Genomic DNA, 17,056 nt, shown 5'->3' with positions numbered 1-17,056 from the left:
GGAGTATAGCTGACCCATCAGACTAACCCCTTCTTGAGATGCAATGCTACTTAAACTCATTTAGTGCTCCAATTCAGTTCAATTCAATTCATTTAAGTGAAACTCAATATCCTGTGCTGTAGAGTGGGGAATAAACTACCTACTTATTATAATAGAGGTTATTATAAGGTAAATACTTTGTAAAATATTAAAATGCTCACTCAAGTACTATAAGAATTCAAAATATTGGTATTGTTATTAATTAATTGTCTAATTTATAAAACAGCTGAAGATATACACTACTATCTTCTCACCTCAAAAAAATCTTCAAAAAATATATGTGCACACACTACCTGTTCACATTGTATATGTATGTATATGTGAACAGGTAGTGTGTGTACATATGTGTTTGTGTGTATATGTAAATATATGTGTATATATAGTTTGATATATGTATATATACATATACATATATGTATATATACACACACATAGGGAAACTAGGCAGCATAGATAGAAGACTGGGCTGGTCAGGAAGACTCATCTTCCTGAGTTCATATCTCAGACACTTACTAGCTATGTGACCCTGGACATGTCACCTCAGTTTCCTCTTATGAAAAATGAGCTGAAGAAGAAAATGGCAAAGTACTCTAGTATCATTGCCAAGAAAATCCCAAATAGGGTCACAAAAGACTATATATATACCATATATATCTACATTTGAGCATAGACACATATATATTATGTGTATGCATATATGTGTATTGTGAATTGTGTATATATATGCACATTCATATTACCTCTCATTCCCCAAAAGATATAAATCCCTTGAAGACAGGAACTATTTTACTTCTGTCTTTTTTATTCCATATCTAGCACCATTTTGGCCCATATGAAACAATGAATGCATACTTGTTGATTTATCTAAATAATCTGACTGAAGGTTGCGGTGGAGATTACAGGAAAAAGGGATCAATTTAAGAACCTACTGAAATATAAGGGAAAATTCAGCAAAAGTAAGAAAGCTATATTTATTCAGATGATGTTTCACATTTAGAATCAATGTAAGAATAGATCAGCCTCAATCCAATATGGTCTGGGGCCAGTCATGCCTAGAGGTCAATGGATGAACTAAGAGACTTCTATGATGTGAGAATCCACTCACATTGTTGTGCTAGTACATCAGGGTGATGGAGAAAGTTTTTGAGTCTGATGCCCTTGAGAATCAGTTAACCTTGAACTATATAAAGTCATAGAACCATCTATCCTTTACTCTCTCACTGTCTCTTGCTAGCCATTTTACAGATGTGTTCCTAGTTAATTTATGTTGTTAGGTGCCAGATGGCTAGTTCTATACAAACCTACATCAACTGCTGGGAAACAGAGTATATCTCTTTGATGATGGCTAAGCAGGGTTGCCTTCATATAAGAATGACTAGAACAGCACTGTTAATATTTTGTCATAAGATCTAGGAACAAAGTGCAGACTCACCAAGGAGCTAGTGTAGGTGGGGTCCGAGGTATCATCCTGTAGGTAGCGGGAGAGGCCAAAGTCAGATACTTTGCACACTAGGTTACTATTGACAAGAATATTCCTAGCAGCCAGGTCCCGGTGTACATAATTCATCTCCGATAGGTACTTCATACCAGCAGCAATACCCCTGAGCATTCCCACAAGCTGGATCACTGTGAACTGCCCATCATTTTGCTGTAATTAGAAATTTTAAAAAGTACTTAGGTCATCATAACAAAAAAAAAGGAAAAATTAGAAATTGTAAAACCCATTTTTCATTACACCTTATTGCAGACTTTCCCCAAAGGCCAAGGAAATAGGCAACATTCATTGAGCTCCTTAAGACAGATAAGAATTATCTCATTTGATCTTCATAACAGCACCAAGTGGATATTATTAGCTCCATTTTGAAGATGAGAAAATTGAGATGATGTTGAGAGAGAGAGATGAATTGACTTACCTAGTTAAGTGGCAGAAAAGGATGTAATCCATAGATTCTTTCTTGAATCTAGGCCCAGCACATATCCTACAATTTAAAGCTGCTCCCTGTAATTTGGGCATCCCTTTCTTCAAGACTCCCCTCATGTTGTTCTCCTTTTGGGGGATATTTTGCTGTTCAAACCAAAGTCCATCTCCCCTTACCATGTCTCTCTTGACTAACATGACCCAGGCAAGATGAGTTATTTAGTGGCTATGAATTTAATCCCCCTCAGGGATATTATAGCAATGAATCATCAATTTAGAGCTAAAAAGAACCAGGGAGATCATTTAGTACCATTGTTTTATTTTTCAGATGAAGAAAGAACTAGAGGGGCTAAAGAATTTTCCTAAGATGACACAGATGGCAAGTACTACTATAGTAAAGTCCTGGTCCTCTCACTGGAAAGCTCCTCAATTTTTCCACTGCTACATTGATTAGTTTTCATCCCTGTATCCTTTTAATGTGTATATTATTTATTCTTATTATATTATGTTCTTTTTCAGAAAGTTAGTCAATAGATATTAATTAAGCATGACTATGTGTACTGGGGATACAAGAAAGATAAAAACCAACCAACAAACAAGCAAAAACCAATCCCTGCCCTAAAGGAGCTCACAATCTAATAGTGGAAACAATTTGCAAAGAACTATGTATAAACAAAATATATTCAGGATAAATCAGAAATAATTAAAAGAGGGAAGGCACTAGCAATACAGGAAATGAGGAAAATCTTTCTAAAGAAGGTCGGAATTTAGCTAGCTTCTAAAAGAAGACAAAAGGTAAATCCACCCATCAACCATGGGGGACAGCCAGAAAAAAATGCCCAGAATAGGGAGATGACAAGAAAAGCAAGGAGGCTGGTGTCACTGGATCTTAGAATATGCTGGTGTGGACTATAGAGTGTACTAAGACTAGATAGCTGGAAAGTGGAGATCATGTTAGAATGGGCTCTGAATAACAAATTGATTTCCTGTATGAACCTGATGTTGATAGAGAACTAGTGGAATTTATTGGGTAGGTGAATGACATGGTTAGAACTAAGCTTTAGGAAGAAACTTTTGATAACTAAATAGAGGAAAGACTGGCATAGGGAGAAATTTTAAACACAGGAAATCTGATTTTCATTTGTGTCACATCTCCCCACAGCTTCTTGTACCCTACTTCATACAGTAGTCAATAGATAAGGTTAATTAACAAAAATGTAGCATTGATTCTTTCCCTCTATGCTTGCCACCATCATGGTTCCCATCTGTTCCCCATTGTTATGCTTTAAGATAGCAACAGATACTAATCAGTGAAAGGACCTCACTGGAGACAGGACCTTTGAATTTTGGTCTAGTTCTGTCATTGATTATATGACCTGAGTTCCATTTCTTCACTCTTTGTTTTATTTTTCTCAGGTGCAAAAAGAGAGGAATTAATATTTACCTTGAAACAAAGGTAAATCCTCTACCTCTGAAACCTATGGCCTGGGTTGCCTTGGATGAGTTGCTTACACTTTTAGTGCCTCAGACAACTCTCTTAGACTGTAAATTATAGAAAATATGCTTATCTCCATTGATGAAGAAAGTTTCTCTACCTGGAATTTCAATACCATTGAAATCATAGGACCAGATCCTATTCCCCACCTCCCTTAAATTTTAAAGGATGCACTAAGTATGTATATATTTTATTGGGCAGCTAGGTGACACAGAGGAGAGAGAACTGAGCCTGGAGTCAGGAAGTCCTGAACTTAAATCTGGCCTTGGACACTTAGGAACTGAGACCCTTGGCAAGTCACTTTTCCATGTTTACCTCAATTTCCTCAGCTGTCAAGTGAGATGGAGAAGGAAATGGCAAACCACTATAGTATCTTTGCTGAGAAAGCCCCAAATGAGGTCATAGTCAGATACAATTGAATAACAGCAACAAAAATACTACATCAATGTGAGTTAAGATATTTTGTTCAAATTAAAAAAATATAAGGACCAATAATTGATTTAAAAATTCTTTTTCTTAAAATCAATAAAAATATAATAAAATAAAATAAATAAATATAATAAATATTGAATTATTACATATTAGTACAACCTCATCCTGTTCCAATTTTTCCTGTGCAAATTTTAAAGTCACTCCTTTTCAACATGGACTTATACCACATATCTTTAACTATTTCATATTTTTAATTTTCTCTTCATTGTAAAAAGATGGGGGAATGTGTCAACAAATTGGATGAAAAATGAATAGGAAGCATGATTTTTCAATGCTTTCACATATAATAAAAATTATTTTTTCCTTCAACTTCAAGCTTACCCATCTGGAAGCAATGTTTCACATTTGCTCTCATGGCATTATCTACTTTTCTTTTTGTAATTATCATATTCTACCATGCATTATATTTATATAGTTTACTTTCTGCTCTCATTCAGCTGTAAAGTCCTTGAGGGCAGCCACCTTTTATCTTCTCTGTTATAGCATTTCCCATAGTAGCCACTTACAACTAAGTATTTGAATGAATTGCTAGTTCTGAATCAGTGTTTTCCTTGGCTTCCTATGAAAGCAGACAATATATAGTTGAAATGACCCAGGGAAACTTTTTGAGGATTTAATTTTTTAAAAAACTTTAACAGTTTTGTAAAGGCCCATTTTTTACAAACATATCCAACCGTGTTTGCTATGTCTCTTCATCTAACTACTTTATTCTAGGATAACAGCTCTTGAACCTTTGGAGAATTGCTTTCTGTTTTCTTTCTTTTTTCAAATTAAAATCAGTTTCTCATAGGGTCCTAGTGCCAGCAAAGGTCAGCCCGTCAAACAGAAAAGCACTTCTTTGTATTACTTCAGAGGCAAGATGAGATGTACTGAGGACATACAAGAGTGACCCTGAAGTTACAAGGAACTTCTTCCCTGCAAAAGGCATAGGTTTATTAAAAGACTTCCCAAGGGAGGTCTGTCAAAATGAAATTGATGGGGCAGGACATTCTCAGGTGAAGCTTTGACCTCTAAACCTCATGGTTCCTCTTTCCTGAGATGAAAGTGCATCCCGACCTCAGCAGATTGGAATCTATAACCCTCGTGTGTTAGGTCATTCAGTATTGTGTGAAATAAGGGTCTGTTTGTCCATGAGATTCTGGTTTTTGAATCAATTTATAAACAATGAAGTAGTCAGAATATATTTATTGAACAGTATTTTAGGTACCATGAGGGATATTAAAGGAAGATATGACATCATCATGCCCATGTACATCTTATAACTTATTTGCAGATATGGGACAAATATCCATGAAAAGCAAACTTATTTACTGTTACAAGCTGATTTTATTAATGTATAACAAACTTCTCACACTACCAGCATCAGCTTAAAAAATTAAAATTCAGTTAAATGGATGATTACCTTCCTGCATTTTACTTTGGGAAAGGATCTGGAATGGTTGAGTACTAAAAATGTCAATAAATATTTGGATGGATAGATGGATGGATATATTCTGAGCAATATAAATCTGAATTTTCTTCTCTATAAGTTAACCATTTTTAAACTGAAATTACTATTGGAGTTACTTTCTGATTCCATCCTAGACAGAAATGATTCAGATGTTTTCAAATATATTTGGAAACATGAAACTCCTTTTAATTTAAGGAAAGCTTATTATTAAATATTAGAATTGGAAGAGGCTTATATATCATCTAATCTAACTCCATCATTGTACTGATAAAGAAAATGGGGACCTGACTTCTCCCAGTAAATTCACTTGTTCTTGGTAAGTGGAAGAGTACTATTCTTATGATATTCCATTCCATGTATTTTTTCCCACTTAGAATGAGAAATCTTGGCTTACAGTGGGGATGTCTCCATTTTATTTTGACTAGATAACTCATAGAGTTTCATTCAGTCTTTACTTTTCCTTGAATTTGGGACATCAATTGACAATAAGACAGAGGTGTTGCCCATCAAGATACCCTGGCATCAGTTAATCTTCCTTGGGCCAACTTTTCAAGAATTTTTGAATATTGGACCTATGATTTTGGAAGGGTTATCAAATTAAAAGTCATGGGTTGAGTTATAGAAAGTAAATGTTTAAATATGCATGTATTCTCTGTATGACCCAAGCATGGATAATTTAGGAATACAAAATGAACCATTTTAATGAACAATCAAATAATTTTTTTCTATAATCTCTCTAGAAGGTAAGAGTGAATGTGATTAGCCAAAAAAAGTGGGAAAAGAGTAGGATTATTTCTTCTATGTTGAGTGTCTAATTGGGTATATAGGGATCCCAGAAAGCTGAATTGAACCTAAAGCCACTGCTGCTCTGAAAGAAACTAAAATTAAAAGAAAGTCAAGAACTAAAAGAAAGATGTATAACTTAAGACCTTTTTTGTATTACTCTGAAATGCAATCCCAATTTATGCTTTTCCTCAAAAGATGGGCCCCACAGAACTGAACTGATGACCTACTTCTCAATTTTATCAAGTCCTAGATATATCAATTAATGTTGGTATACTCCAGGGTTTGGTATTAAGCCTGAAATTACATTTATAGATTACTTGCCTTCTTGCTTTGGAAAGAAAAAGTGAGAGATATTCTATTTCTTTCTTAATTTGTTTAACTTATTCATCTTTTTTGCTCTCCTTTCTCTGTTTTGATTTTGTTTTGGGGTGTCTCACTATTATATATTGGGTCTCACTTTTACATAGGGGGAAAAATGTCGAAAAATGTCTCTGTGACCCAATACTGTTTTCTTTGTTACCATTTTTGCTTTCTTTCTAGTCTTAAAGAATGATTCCCTGGAGCATGCTCCTTATAGGGGATCTGTTAGGTTGCCTCCAGTTCATGTTCATGTTTTCTAGAAAAACATAATAAAATCCCAACCAAAAGTAACTGATAAGGTAAACAGTTTCCAAGAATGCTTTGTTTTATAAATTGATTCCTATTCATGAAAGAAGCAAAAGGGGTAGGGGTTCTTACATGTGCTTTTCTGTACTGGCTTCATTATGTACCAGCACAGAAATGAATATCATTTACTCAAATCCCAGGTTCCTAAGCAATATACAGAAAGACCTGTTTCACATATGTAGCGCAAGTCTAAGAACAACTGATTATTATGTGTGCAGAGGTGAGGAAGGTGGTCCACAATATCCCTAGAGGTAGATTATACATTGATTGGTAGCTACAGTGGTTGTTGATGATGGGGTTTTTGTTCATTTTTGTTTTATTTGTGCCTGCTGAGGTGGGATTATGATCATCCTGAAGTGTTTGTTCCCAAAGATCTCTCCTATTCCTCATCATTTTGAGACAGGATAACTTATGTGCTGCTTAGTTTTTCCAGCAGGCCACAATGGCATCACACAGTTGGCAGTAAAACGATGTCCTCAGAATATTCTCTTCTCCCAACCTTCAGCTATCCACAGAGCAGCTACATGGGGATTCTGCTATCATCTATTCTCTACACATGGCTAGTCCAGTGAACTTGCATAGCAATGAGGATTGGTTCAGTATCAGTGGACTGTCTGGCTCCAAATCAGGACTTAATTATTCCTAATCCTGTTTAAGTGTGTCAGCCATGATTCCATTTAAATAACAACACAAAAAATAAATTCCTACTATGTGCAAGGTACTATGTTGGGTACTAGGGGGAAAAAAATGAATCAGTCTCTGTCCTCAAAGCGTTTGCCTTATATGAGGGGAGACTACAACCTGCATACAAATAAATACAAAGTAATTTTTTGAGAGTGAATAACTGGATTTGAGGGTGAGTGTTAGAAAAGGTTAAAAGTGTTAGAAAAATGTCTAAGCTGTGCTTTGAAGAAAGCAAAGGATTCTATAGGGTGGAAGAGAAATGGGAATCCATTGCAGACATTAAAATACATGGAGATGGAAGATGTATTCTTTTATAAGAGAATCATCTATCAAACCATAGGATATCAGACACTATAGTCAGACTCCATGGAGTTTCAGATGCCAAGTAAGGGCAATGAATGATCTTTCAATCCTGTAGTGAACTGGCCAATCTTCTACATTCATTTTTTTCTCTCACTATTGGTGCCTCATTAGGCAATGTGCTACTTGTGAAACAAACTGTAAAGACACATTTGGTTTGTGTTTTTGTTATTATTGTTGCTGTTTGACCAAATTCTGATCCCATAGTAAAGTTGTTTACAACAGGCTGATTCACAACCATTGTTTTTTTCAGGTTTATTATGATCACTGTAGTACTCATTTGACTCTACAAAGTAGACCATGATTAACTATAAGACAGGAACGTGTTGATCAACTTTAAACCAACTAGCTCTCCAAGGGAAAAAAAGAATAAAATGCACCCACTTTAAGTTTACTTAGAAATTAACTTTGAAATTTAATCTGCATTATTAACACTTGCTACACTTGTGGAATTTGTCCATTTCTAGATGCTAATGCTGAAAATTTAACCATCATGTCTTGTGTATTGAGTGGTACTGTTTCAGGCAGACATACCCTTGCTTCAGATTAACTGGTAAATTAAGAATGAGCATGTCTTAAGGCACAAATTATAAACAAGACATTGAGTTAGCTGTTGGGAATTCAATGAATTAAATGAAGCAATCCCAGCCCTTGGAGTATTTCTAATCTACTAGGGAAGACAATGTTCACATTTCTAAGAAAGTAAACAATAGAAACAATGTAATTAGGGATAGAGTAGTAGTAGTAGTAGTAGTAGTAGTAGTAGTAGTAGTAGTAGTAGTAGTAGTAATAGTAGTAGTAGTTTATAGTATCAGGGAAGGTGAGATATACAAGAATAATTTTAATTGAATCTTAAGGGAAATTAGAAATTTGAAGAGGCAGAGGGGAGGAACCACAAAAATCCCTTTGAGTTTTGGTTCCTATTTATGAAGGTGGAGTTAGAAATATTTGTACTATCTTTCTCAGATGATTATCATAAAAATCAAATGAGATTATATATAAAGTATTTTATGGACATATGGCATTATGTTAAACAATAACAATAGTAATCTTTATGGCTAAATTTAAAGCATTTTAGAGTTTGCAAAAAATTTTATAGGCTATCTCATTTGGTTCTCATCAAATTCTTTGAGATAGGTTTATCTACTTTCTTTGGGAAACTATCTTTTTAAGAAGTTAACTCACTGCTTTAGAAAAAGAGATAATTTTCCAGATAAAGGAATAGTGCTTGGCATTTTTTTAAGCTAGGTCATTTTATTTCACCCAAGCAGTAAGGCCAGAGACTACTCAGGGCCCAATTCTACTGCTGATCAGCACAGGAGCTTTTTTTAAAAAAAAAACTTACTGTTCAGATCTGTCTGGTATTGGCTAAGAAATAGAGTTGTGGATCAGTGGAATAAAACTAGGTGCAATAGCAGGAAATGATTATAGTAATCTGCTTTTTGATAAACCCAAAGAGTTCAGCTTTTGGGATAAAAATTCTCTTCGACACAAACTGTTGGGAAAATTGGAAGTTAGTATGGAAGAAACTTAGATTAGACCAATGCCTCACATCCTATACCAAGATAAGATCCAAATGGTTACAGGATTTAGACATAAAAAACAATACTATAAGCAAACTAGAAGATCAAGGACTAGTTAACCTGTCAGATCTATGGAAAGGGAAGCAGTTTATAATTAAGGAAGAGATGGAGAACATCATTTAAAACAAACTAGATAATTTTGACTACATTAAATTAAAAAGCTTTTGCACAGACAAAACCACTGTAAGCAAGATCAAAAGAAATATAGTAAATTGGGAAACAATTTTTGCAACTAGTATTTCTGACAAAGGATATATAGAGAACTCAGTCAAATTTTCAAAAAATCAAGTCACTCCCCCATTGACAAATGGTCAAAGGATATGCAAAGGCAATTTACAGCTGAGGAAATCAAAGCAATCCATAGTCATATGAAAAATTGCTCTAAATCACTACTTATTAGAGAAATGCAAATTAAATCATCTCTGAGATACCACCTTACACCTTTCAGACTGGCCAATATGACCAGAAAGGACAATGATCAATGCTGGAAAGGATGCAGGAAGTCTGGAACACTATGAAGCTGTGAACTCATCCAACCTTTCTGGAGAGCAATTTGGGATTATGCCCAAAGGGCAACAAAAATGTGCCTACCCTTTGCCCCAGCAATACCACTACTGGGTCTATACCCTGAAGAGATGATGAAAAAGGGTAAAAACATCACTTGTACAAAAATATTTATAGCAGCCCTGTTTGTGGTGGAAAAAAAAATGAGAAATTAAGTGAATGTCCTTCAATTGGGGAATAGTTTAACAAACTGTGTCAGATGTATGTCATGGAACACTATTGTTTTATTAGAAACCAGGAGGGATGGGACTTCAGGGAAGCCTGGAAAGATTTGCATGAGCTGATGCTGAATGAGATGAGCAGAACCAGAAAAACAGTGTACACCCTAACAGCAACATGGGGGTGATGATCAACCCTGATGGACTTGCTCATCCCTTCAGTGCAACAACCAGGGACAATTCTGGGCTATCTGCAATGGAAAATACCATCTGTATCCAGAGAAAGAATTATGGACTTTGAACAAAGACCAAAGACTATTACCGTCAAATTAGAGAAAAAAGCATTATGTTATTATGTAATTTTACTATCTCATACTTTATTTTTCTTCCTTAAGGATATGATTTATCTGTCATCACATTCAACTGAGATCAATGTATAACATGGAACCAATATAAATACTAACAGCATGCCTTCTGTGGGGGGTAGGGGAAGGGAAGCAAGAATGGGGGCAAAATTGTAAAACTCAAAAAAAATCTTTCTTAAAAAAAGGCCCCCAAAAATCTGTTTAAAGAGTAGCCCATTCATCTTATGACCACTTAGTCAGTGGAAATGCCATATATTTCACCCAACTCATGACTGTGCTGATATATTGCTTTTTCCTGTTTTAGTTTATGTGTCATATGTCAAACATTGGAATTATTCTATATTTTATACAGTCATTCTTGAATGTGTAGGTATCAATCCACATTAAAAGAGGGCCCTGAAAAGAGGTAGCATATCCCATCATGAGGAAGATTTGAGGTCCCATTCATTAAGGGGACTATGGACCCTTTAATGAAGTAGCATTGACTCAGAGTTCTATCTCAGGCTCTTTTATTTAATGTGGAACAATTTAATTGCCACAGGAGTAACAAAAAGTTAACAAGAATGAAAAATCCTGGAGTAAACTAGATAGTGCAATGGATAGAGCACTAATCCTGTAGTCTGAAGAACCTGAGTTCAAATCCAGTCTCAGACACCATATTTCCACATGTATAAGACAAACCCTTTTTTGAAAAATTTGAGGTCTAAAAACTGGGAATGTCTTTCTTATACAGTGGTTGTAGATTTTTTTACTTGCATTTCCTGCTTTTTCATACTTCTTGTATTTGTGCTCATTGTGTCACATTTGTTACCAGTATATTAGGTTATTTTTTGCCATGTTCTGCCCAGTAATGTCTCAGAAAAGATTTTCATATAGTGCTGAATTCAAGTTCAAAGTGATCCAGTTTGCAAAAGTGAATGGAAACTGTGCTGCTGAATATCAGTTTGGTTCTCCTCCAAAAGAGAAAAGAATGTAATACTGTCTACCAGAAGAAGAAATCCTACAGCAAACACCCCTGTAGAAGAAGGTCATGAGAGGCAAGTCAGCCAAATGGCCTGATTTAGAGAGAGATTGAGAGATGGATTGAACTGTGAAGGGCCAATGGAATTTCTGTCTCCACAAAACGTTTCAGCAGAAGGCAAGAAGAATTGCTGTTGAAAAAGAAGTGACTAATTTCAAAGGAGGACACAGTTGGTGCGTCATGAAACAATGAGTCCACACACTAGACTTGCCCAGGGAGTGCTTGTGGTCTACCCTAGACCAGACCACAGTCAGGAGAGCAGTCAGAGCTTCTCCTAAGTCAGTGATTTGTCATCAAACACAGATGAGGATGAGCTAATAGATGGGAGTTTTGACATTGATGAGGAGCTGTATGAATTTTGTAATGAATAAAAACTTGAGTTTAATAAAAAAGAAGTACTTACTGCTTCTGACTTAGACCAACCAGTTTCTTCCTCTTTTAGAAGTCTAGGGAACCCCTGTTTCAGGAAACTCACAATATTGGCACCATTCTTATTTCAGTTTTAGCCCTACTAAAGTTCAGAACTTCAGAACTCAAGTGATCCACTAGCCTCAAGCCTTCTCAAGTAACATAAATTACATTTATACAATTGTACTTGGTTTATCCTCATATTACTAATGAGGAAACAAGTTCATAGTTCTTAAGTGACTTACTCTTGGTCACAAGTGACTGAGCTCTCCATCCATGCAAAAATGACTGGACATCAGAGATCATGAATTTTGCCAACAATGACAACCTATTCTGACATTACCAATCTTCTATCTTGGAATTGCTCTGGAATGTAAGTGAACTCGTCATAGTTTACTAAGCCTTTAGAGCAGATGTCTGAAAATAGTGTGGTCAGTGGACATTTAGAAGCCTTGATGGAATTTCCTGTTTCCTGTGGAGAACTTTCAGAAAAATGGATTCTTTAATTCCCCAATCAAAGCTGCATTATCTTAAAGAAGGCTCTGCATGTGTTTAGAAATTTTGTTTTTAATCTATTACTTTCCTTCTACTTTCCTTTCATTCTGCTTTGCCCAGGTCTTGCTACCCTATCACTGATTTTCTTTCAGTGTGCACTGGATGTTTCCTTAGGTCATACAAAGACACCTATGAAGTTAGGTGGTACAGTTTCTGAGTTCAGTTCCTGATTCTGTAAGTCTGTATGACTAGTTATGTGACTCTGGACAAGTCACTTTAACCTCTCTCAGTCTCAGTTTCCTCATCTATAAAATGAGAATAATAATAATAACTACTTCTTAGACTTGTTATGAGGACCAAAAGACATAATATCTGTCTAACATTTTGCAAAGTTTAAAATACGATATAAATGTGAGCATTTATGTTGCACTACCTGCTTTCTCCTCTTCATCATTGTTGTTATTCTTAATCTTACAATAAGGTTGTCTAGAGCATATCCATCTTCCATATGGATATAAGTGCTTTACCCCAGTCACCTCTGTCTTTGCCAGGACAGTCACTAGATCTATTCTTACCCTGAGGAAGGAATCCAATGCTCCATTCTCCATAAATTCTGTGATTATCATGACAGGACGGCTCTTGGTCACCACCCCTTCTAGTCTTATTATATTAGGATGGTCAAACTGCCCCATGATGCTGGCCTCACTCAAGAAGTCCCGGCGCTGCTTCTCTGAGTATCCTGCCTTCAGTGTCTTGATGGCCACATAGATCTCCCTCTTTCCTGGCAATTTCAGACGTCCTTTGTATACCTCTCCAAATTCTCCTGCAATGGTAAGATTTCAGTTAACACTCTCTTCTTTTTCAGTTATTTGGAGGAGAAGGAAAGATAACTTACCAAGAATGATAACTTCTAAGTAGAATTTAGATTAAGGTGATAAAGATGGGAGTATTCATTAAAAGTACAATATCAAATCTTTCATCTGTTCCAATTAAACATACAGAAGAAAAACCAAAATAAAGTTCCTACCTCTGCTATTATATAAAGTTCCTTTAACCAAAAGTCAATTTCAAAATATTAATTTCATTTCATTTTTGATTTGCATTCCAATTGAATAATAGAAATTGCAATAATGGCTTTCCTTTTTATTGATACCATGGTTCTTTCTTAGCAGAGATTGAACTAGGACTATCCAGGATTACTGCTGTTATTTTCAGGTATTGTGATCTATTGAATAAATGATACTGAGCAATATTCAAGCATTAGATTGAAAGGGATTCAACACGATTGCAGTCAAGTCAGTCACAGTAAAAAAAAAAAACACACCATTTTGATTCTGCTTACAGAAGCAGCAGTTCTCTAATTAAAAGCACTGTGTTTTCATTGGCTACTTTGTAACTACAGAGAGTAATTTTGTACCTGATTTTATGTGTGATGGTAGTCAAATGACCATTCAATAGAAAATTAATAATAGCTCTAACTTCAAAAATTAAAGTGCTACTTTTCAGAGAGAGAATCTGGCAGAGAAAAACCTTACTCTAATAAGAAAGAAAAAATAACAAAGTGCTATCCAGGCAAGCATAAGGATGTGTTCTTTTGCTTTTTTTCTTCTTTCCTTAACACTTAACAGTTATATAATTTATTCCTAATTCTGGGGGAAAGCCACCTCTAACTTATTAAATTAGAAAATATCTGGTCTTTCACTAGAGGGAAAATCATAGAATAGATACAAGGACCTTTTATAGAAAACTGAAGTAAGCTACCCCAAATATGAATATTTCTAATTGTTGGGAAGTTTTTATGATATCAATATAAATTTGCCTCATTGATCTTTCAGCCTATTGCCACTGGCTCTGTTCTCTGAGAATACAATCCCTCTTCCACATGTAAAATGCTTAAAACTGACTATATTTAGGTTTTGATTCCCTGAAAGATTCATGGTGAGTGAATGATTCTCAAACTTGGATAGAACCATTATTCAGTTAAGTTGCTTGAAAATATTGGAAAAGTACCAAACAGTACTATGAATTACAATTGTACATGTTATCTGTATCACTGTCTTGGGCAAAGAGTCATAGATTCTTAGAGCTACAGAAAGTAACAACAGCAACCACAACAACAAAAGAAAAAACCTAAGAGACCACTTAGAATAATCTTTCACTTAGTGAAATAATCTCTTCTGCACTATTTTGATCTATAATTATCCAATTTATACTTTAAAAATTCTAGTGATAGAAAACTTACTCTACATTTTAGATATCTCTAATTGTTAAAAATATATTAAATCAAAATACTATGCCTTCCCAAGTAATTTTCCATAATTACTCTTGCTTGGCCCTTTTGAATTACACAGAAAATGTCTGAATCCACTCTTCCACAAGATGGCTCTTCAAATACTTGAAGATAACTGTCATTTCAACCCCAAGATATTTCTTATTGAATCTAAACAACTCACTTTCTTTGACTGTTCCTCATATGACAAACTGAAGAATGTACTTGGTGCTTGAGATAGGATTTTAAAAATGAAATACTCCCATCTCTCAAAGAGTTTTAAATTTATTGGATACTGGCTAACATGAACATTTTTTTTAAAAAAGAAGGCTGTTTCAGTTATCTCAATTGATTCATATTGAGTTTTTAGTCAAATAAAACTAAGGGTTTTTTCTTTATAAAATACTTTTTAAACTTGCCTTCCCATCTACATGGATACTCTATTTAAAAAAAAAACCCTATGTTCAATATTTTAATTTATTCTTACATGTTTTATTTTAATAGTTATCAATATTATGATCCCTTTAGATAGTTTAAACATTGGTTCTGTAATTTGAAGTATTAGTGCTTCTTCTACTCCTCCTCTTCCTTCTTTTCTTTCTCTTTCTCTTTCTTCTTGTCCTTTTTTCTCTTCTTCTTTGCCATTGTCATTTTATCAGAGTCTCTATCAGAATCTCAGCTGCAAAGTTCTTAGCTCCAGAAGAACAAGAGAATCTAGAATTTTAGAATTGAACCTCAGCGACGATTTCATTCAACTCAGAACTAATAAATTTCTATCACAACATATTTTGTAAATGGTTATCCTGTCGTTTTTAAAAGCACATTAACCCATTACAGTGGAAGTAGGCTTCTCCAAATATGAATATTTCTAATTGTTGGGAAGCTTTTATGACATCAGCATAAATTTGTCTCATTGCTCTTTCAGTCCATTGCCCCTGGCTCTGTTCTCTGGAAATGTAATCCCTCTTCCACATGACAGCCCCTCAAATACTTGAAAAGAACCTCCATGTCCCTCCTGAGTCTTTTCTTCTTTGAGCTAAATTAGCCTTGATTCCTTCAATTGATTTGCATAGGGCATAGAACCAAGCCTCTTCTTTTCCTGGCTATCCTGCTTGTCCTCTTGGGACGCTTTCCAGTTTTTCAGCATTTTTCGTTTAACTATGGAATACAGAATTGAAATGAATAACCCTGGGACTGAAAGGACATCCATCTGACCCTGGTGCAGTTACCTATAGAAGTAGAATAACAGAAGTAACAATAATGATAGCTAACATTTATATTGAATCTCCCATATGCCAGGCACTGTTTTAAGTACTTTACAAATATCTCATTTGTCCTCACAATAATCCTGTGAGATTGTTGCTGTTATTATCCCCACTTGTTAGATGGGGAAACTGAGGCACATGGAGATTAAATGACTTGGCAGGGTCACAGAGATAGTGTCTGAAATCACATGTAAATTCGGGTCCTCCTGGTTTTTAGTCTAGCATTCCCTATACCACCTAGCTGCCCCTAATAACGACATAACCTGGGATTTATAATAACATAATAACTTGGGGGAAAACTGAGTATGATGATACATACTGTAATTCTTTTTATAGGGTATACGAGATTCTAAGGGCAAGAATCTTTTGTAATTTAAATACAGCATATCTCAAAAGCTTACACTTTTAATAGCTTAAAATGCACTGTCTTTTGAGACACCCTATTTAATCAGCTTTTAATTTATATCTTGTTGGTTGATTTTTATGTATTGGGATTTCTTTTTATGAGGCACATCTATCCAAAGTGAACTTTTTATCCAAGTTGCCATCAATAGTGCCAATATTGCCATGGGCACTGAAACTTTCATTAAATCTTAACTCTCTTAAATGGCCAATGAAGTTCTTATACGGGAGTAGTTTGCAAATACATCATGGATGGAAAACAGCCTACTGATTATGGAAAAAGACTGTAAAGAATATCTATTCCAGCCTGCAATGATTTGTCTCTTTCCAGTCCCGAGCATTTAGCACAGGTCACCAAGGAATGACTCAATGTATTGCCCTTACTGTAAATAAACAGAACATCAAAATCTCTACCTCCAGTAAACTTACAATCTAACATATTATTGAGACATTTGTCTCCTTTTAAAATTTTAAGTTTGCAAGATCAGCTTCAAAGAAGATGAGTTCACCTCTTCTCTTTAAGTGGTTTTCCTGCATCTCAACCAAGTGACAGGAAGTACCTTCCTTCTCCTGATCAGAATGAAATGATACTTACTTTCCAAGGTTCAGATGCCAAGCTTGAAAACTCATTTGAGA

General features: G+C 35.1%; 1 protein-coding gene across 5 annotated transcripts in view; it reads right to left on the bottom strand.

Moving 5' to 3' along the window:
* The window catches only part of EPHB1 (EPH receptor B1), an 890,754-nt gene that overhangs the window by 61,215 nt on the left and 812,483 nt on the right, over positions 1–17,056 (bottom strand). For all 5 annotated transcript variants that reach the window (XM_074214828.1, XM_074214827.1, XM_074214825.1 and 2 more), the window contains 2 exons: positions 13,060–13,307; positions 1,472–1,687 (listed from right to left, as the gene is read on the bottom strand). In XM_074214828.1, coding sequence (XP_074070929.1) covers positions 1,472–1,687; positions 13,060–13,307 — 464 coding nt within the window. The remainder of the gene's footprint in view (positions 1–1,471; positions 1,688–13,059; positions 13,308–17,056) is intronic.

The sequence above is a fragment of the Macrotis lagotis genome, chromosome 1 (assembly GCF_037893015.1).
Source record: "Macrotis lagotis isolate mMagLag1 chromosome 1, bilby.v1.9.chrom.fasta, whole genome shotgun sequence".
Lineage (NCBI taxonomy): Eukaryota > Metazoa > Chordata > Mammalia > Peramelemorphia > Peramelidae > Macrotis > Macrotis lagotis.
Note: the sequence above shows the minus strand (reverse complement) of the source record. Positions and strands in the feature narration are given on the sequence as shown.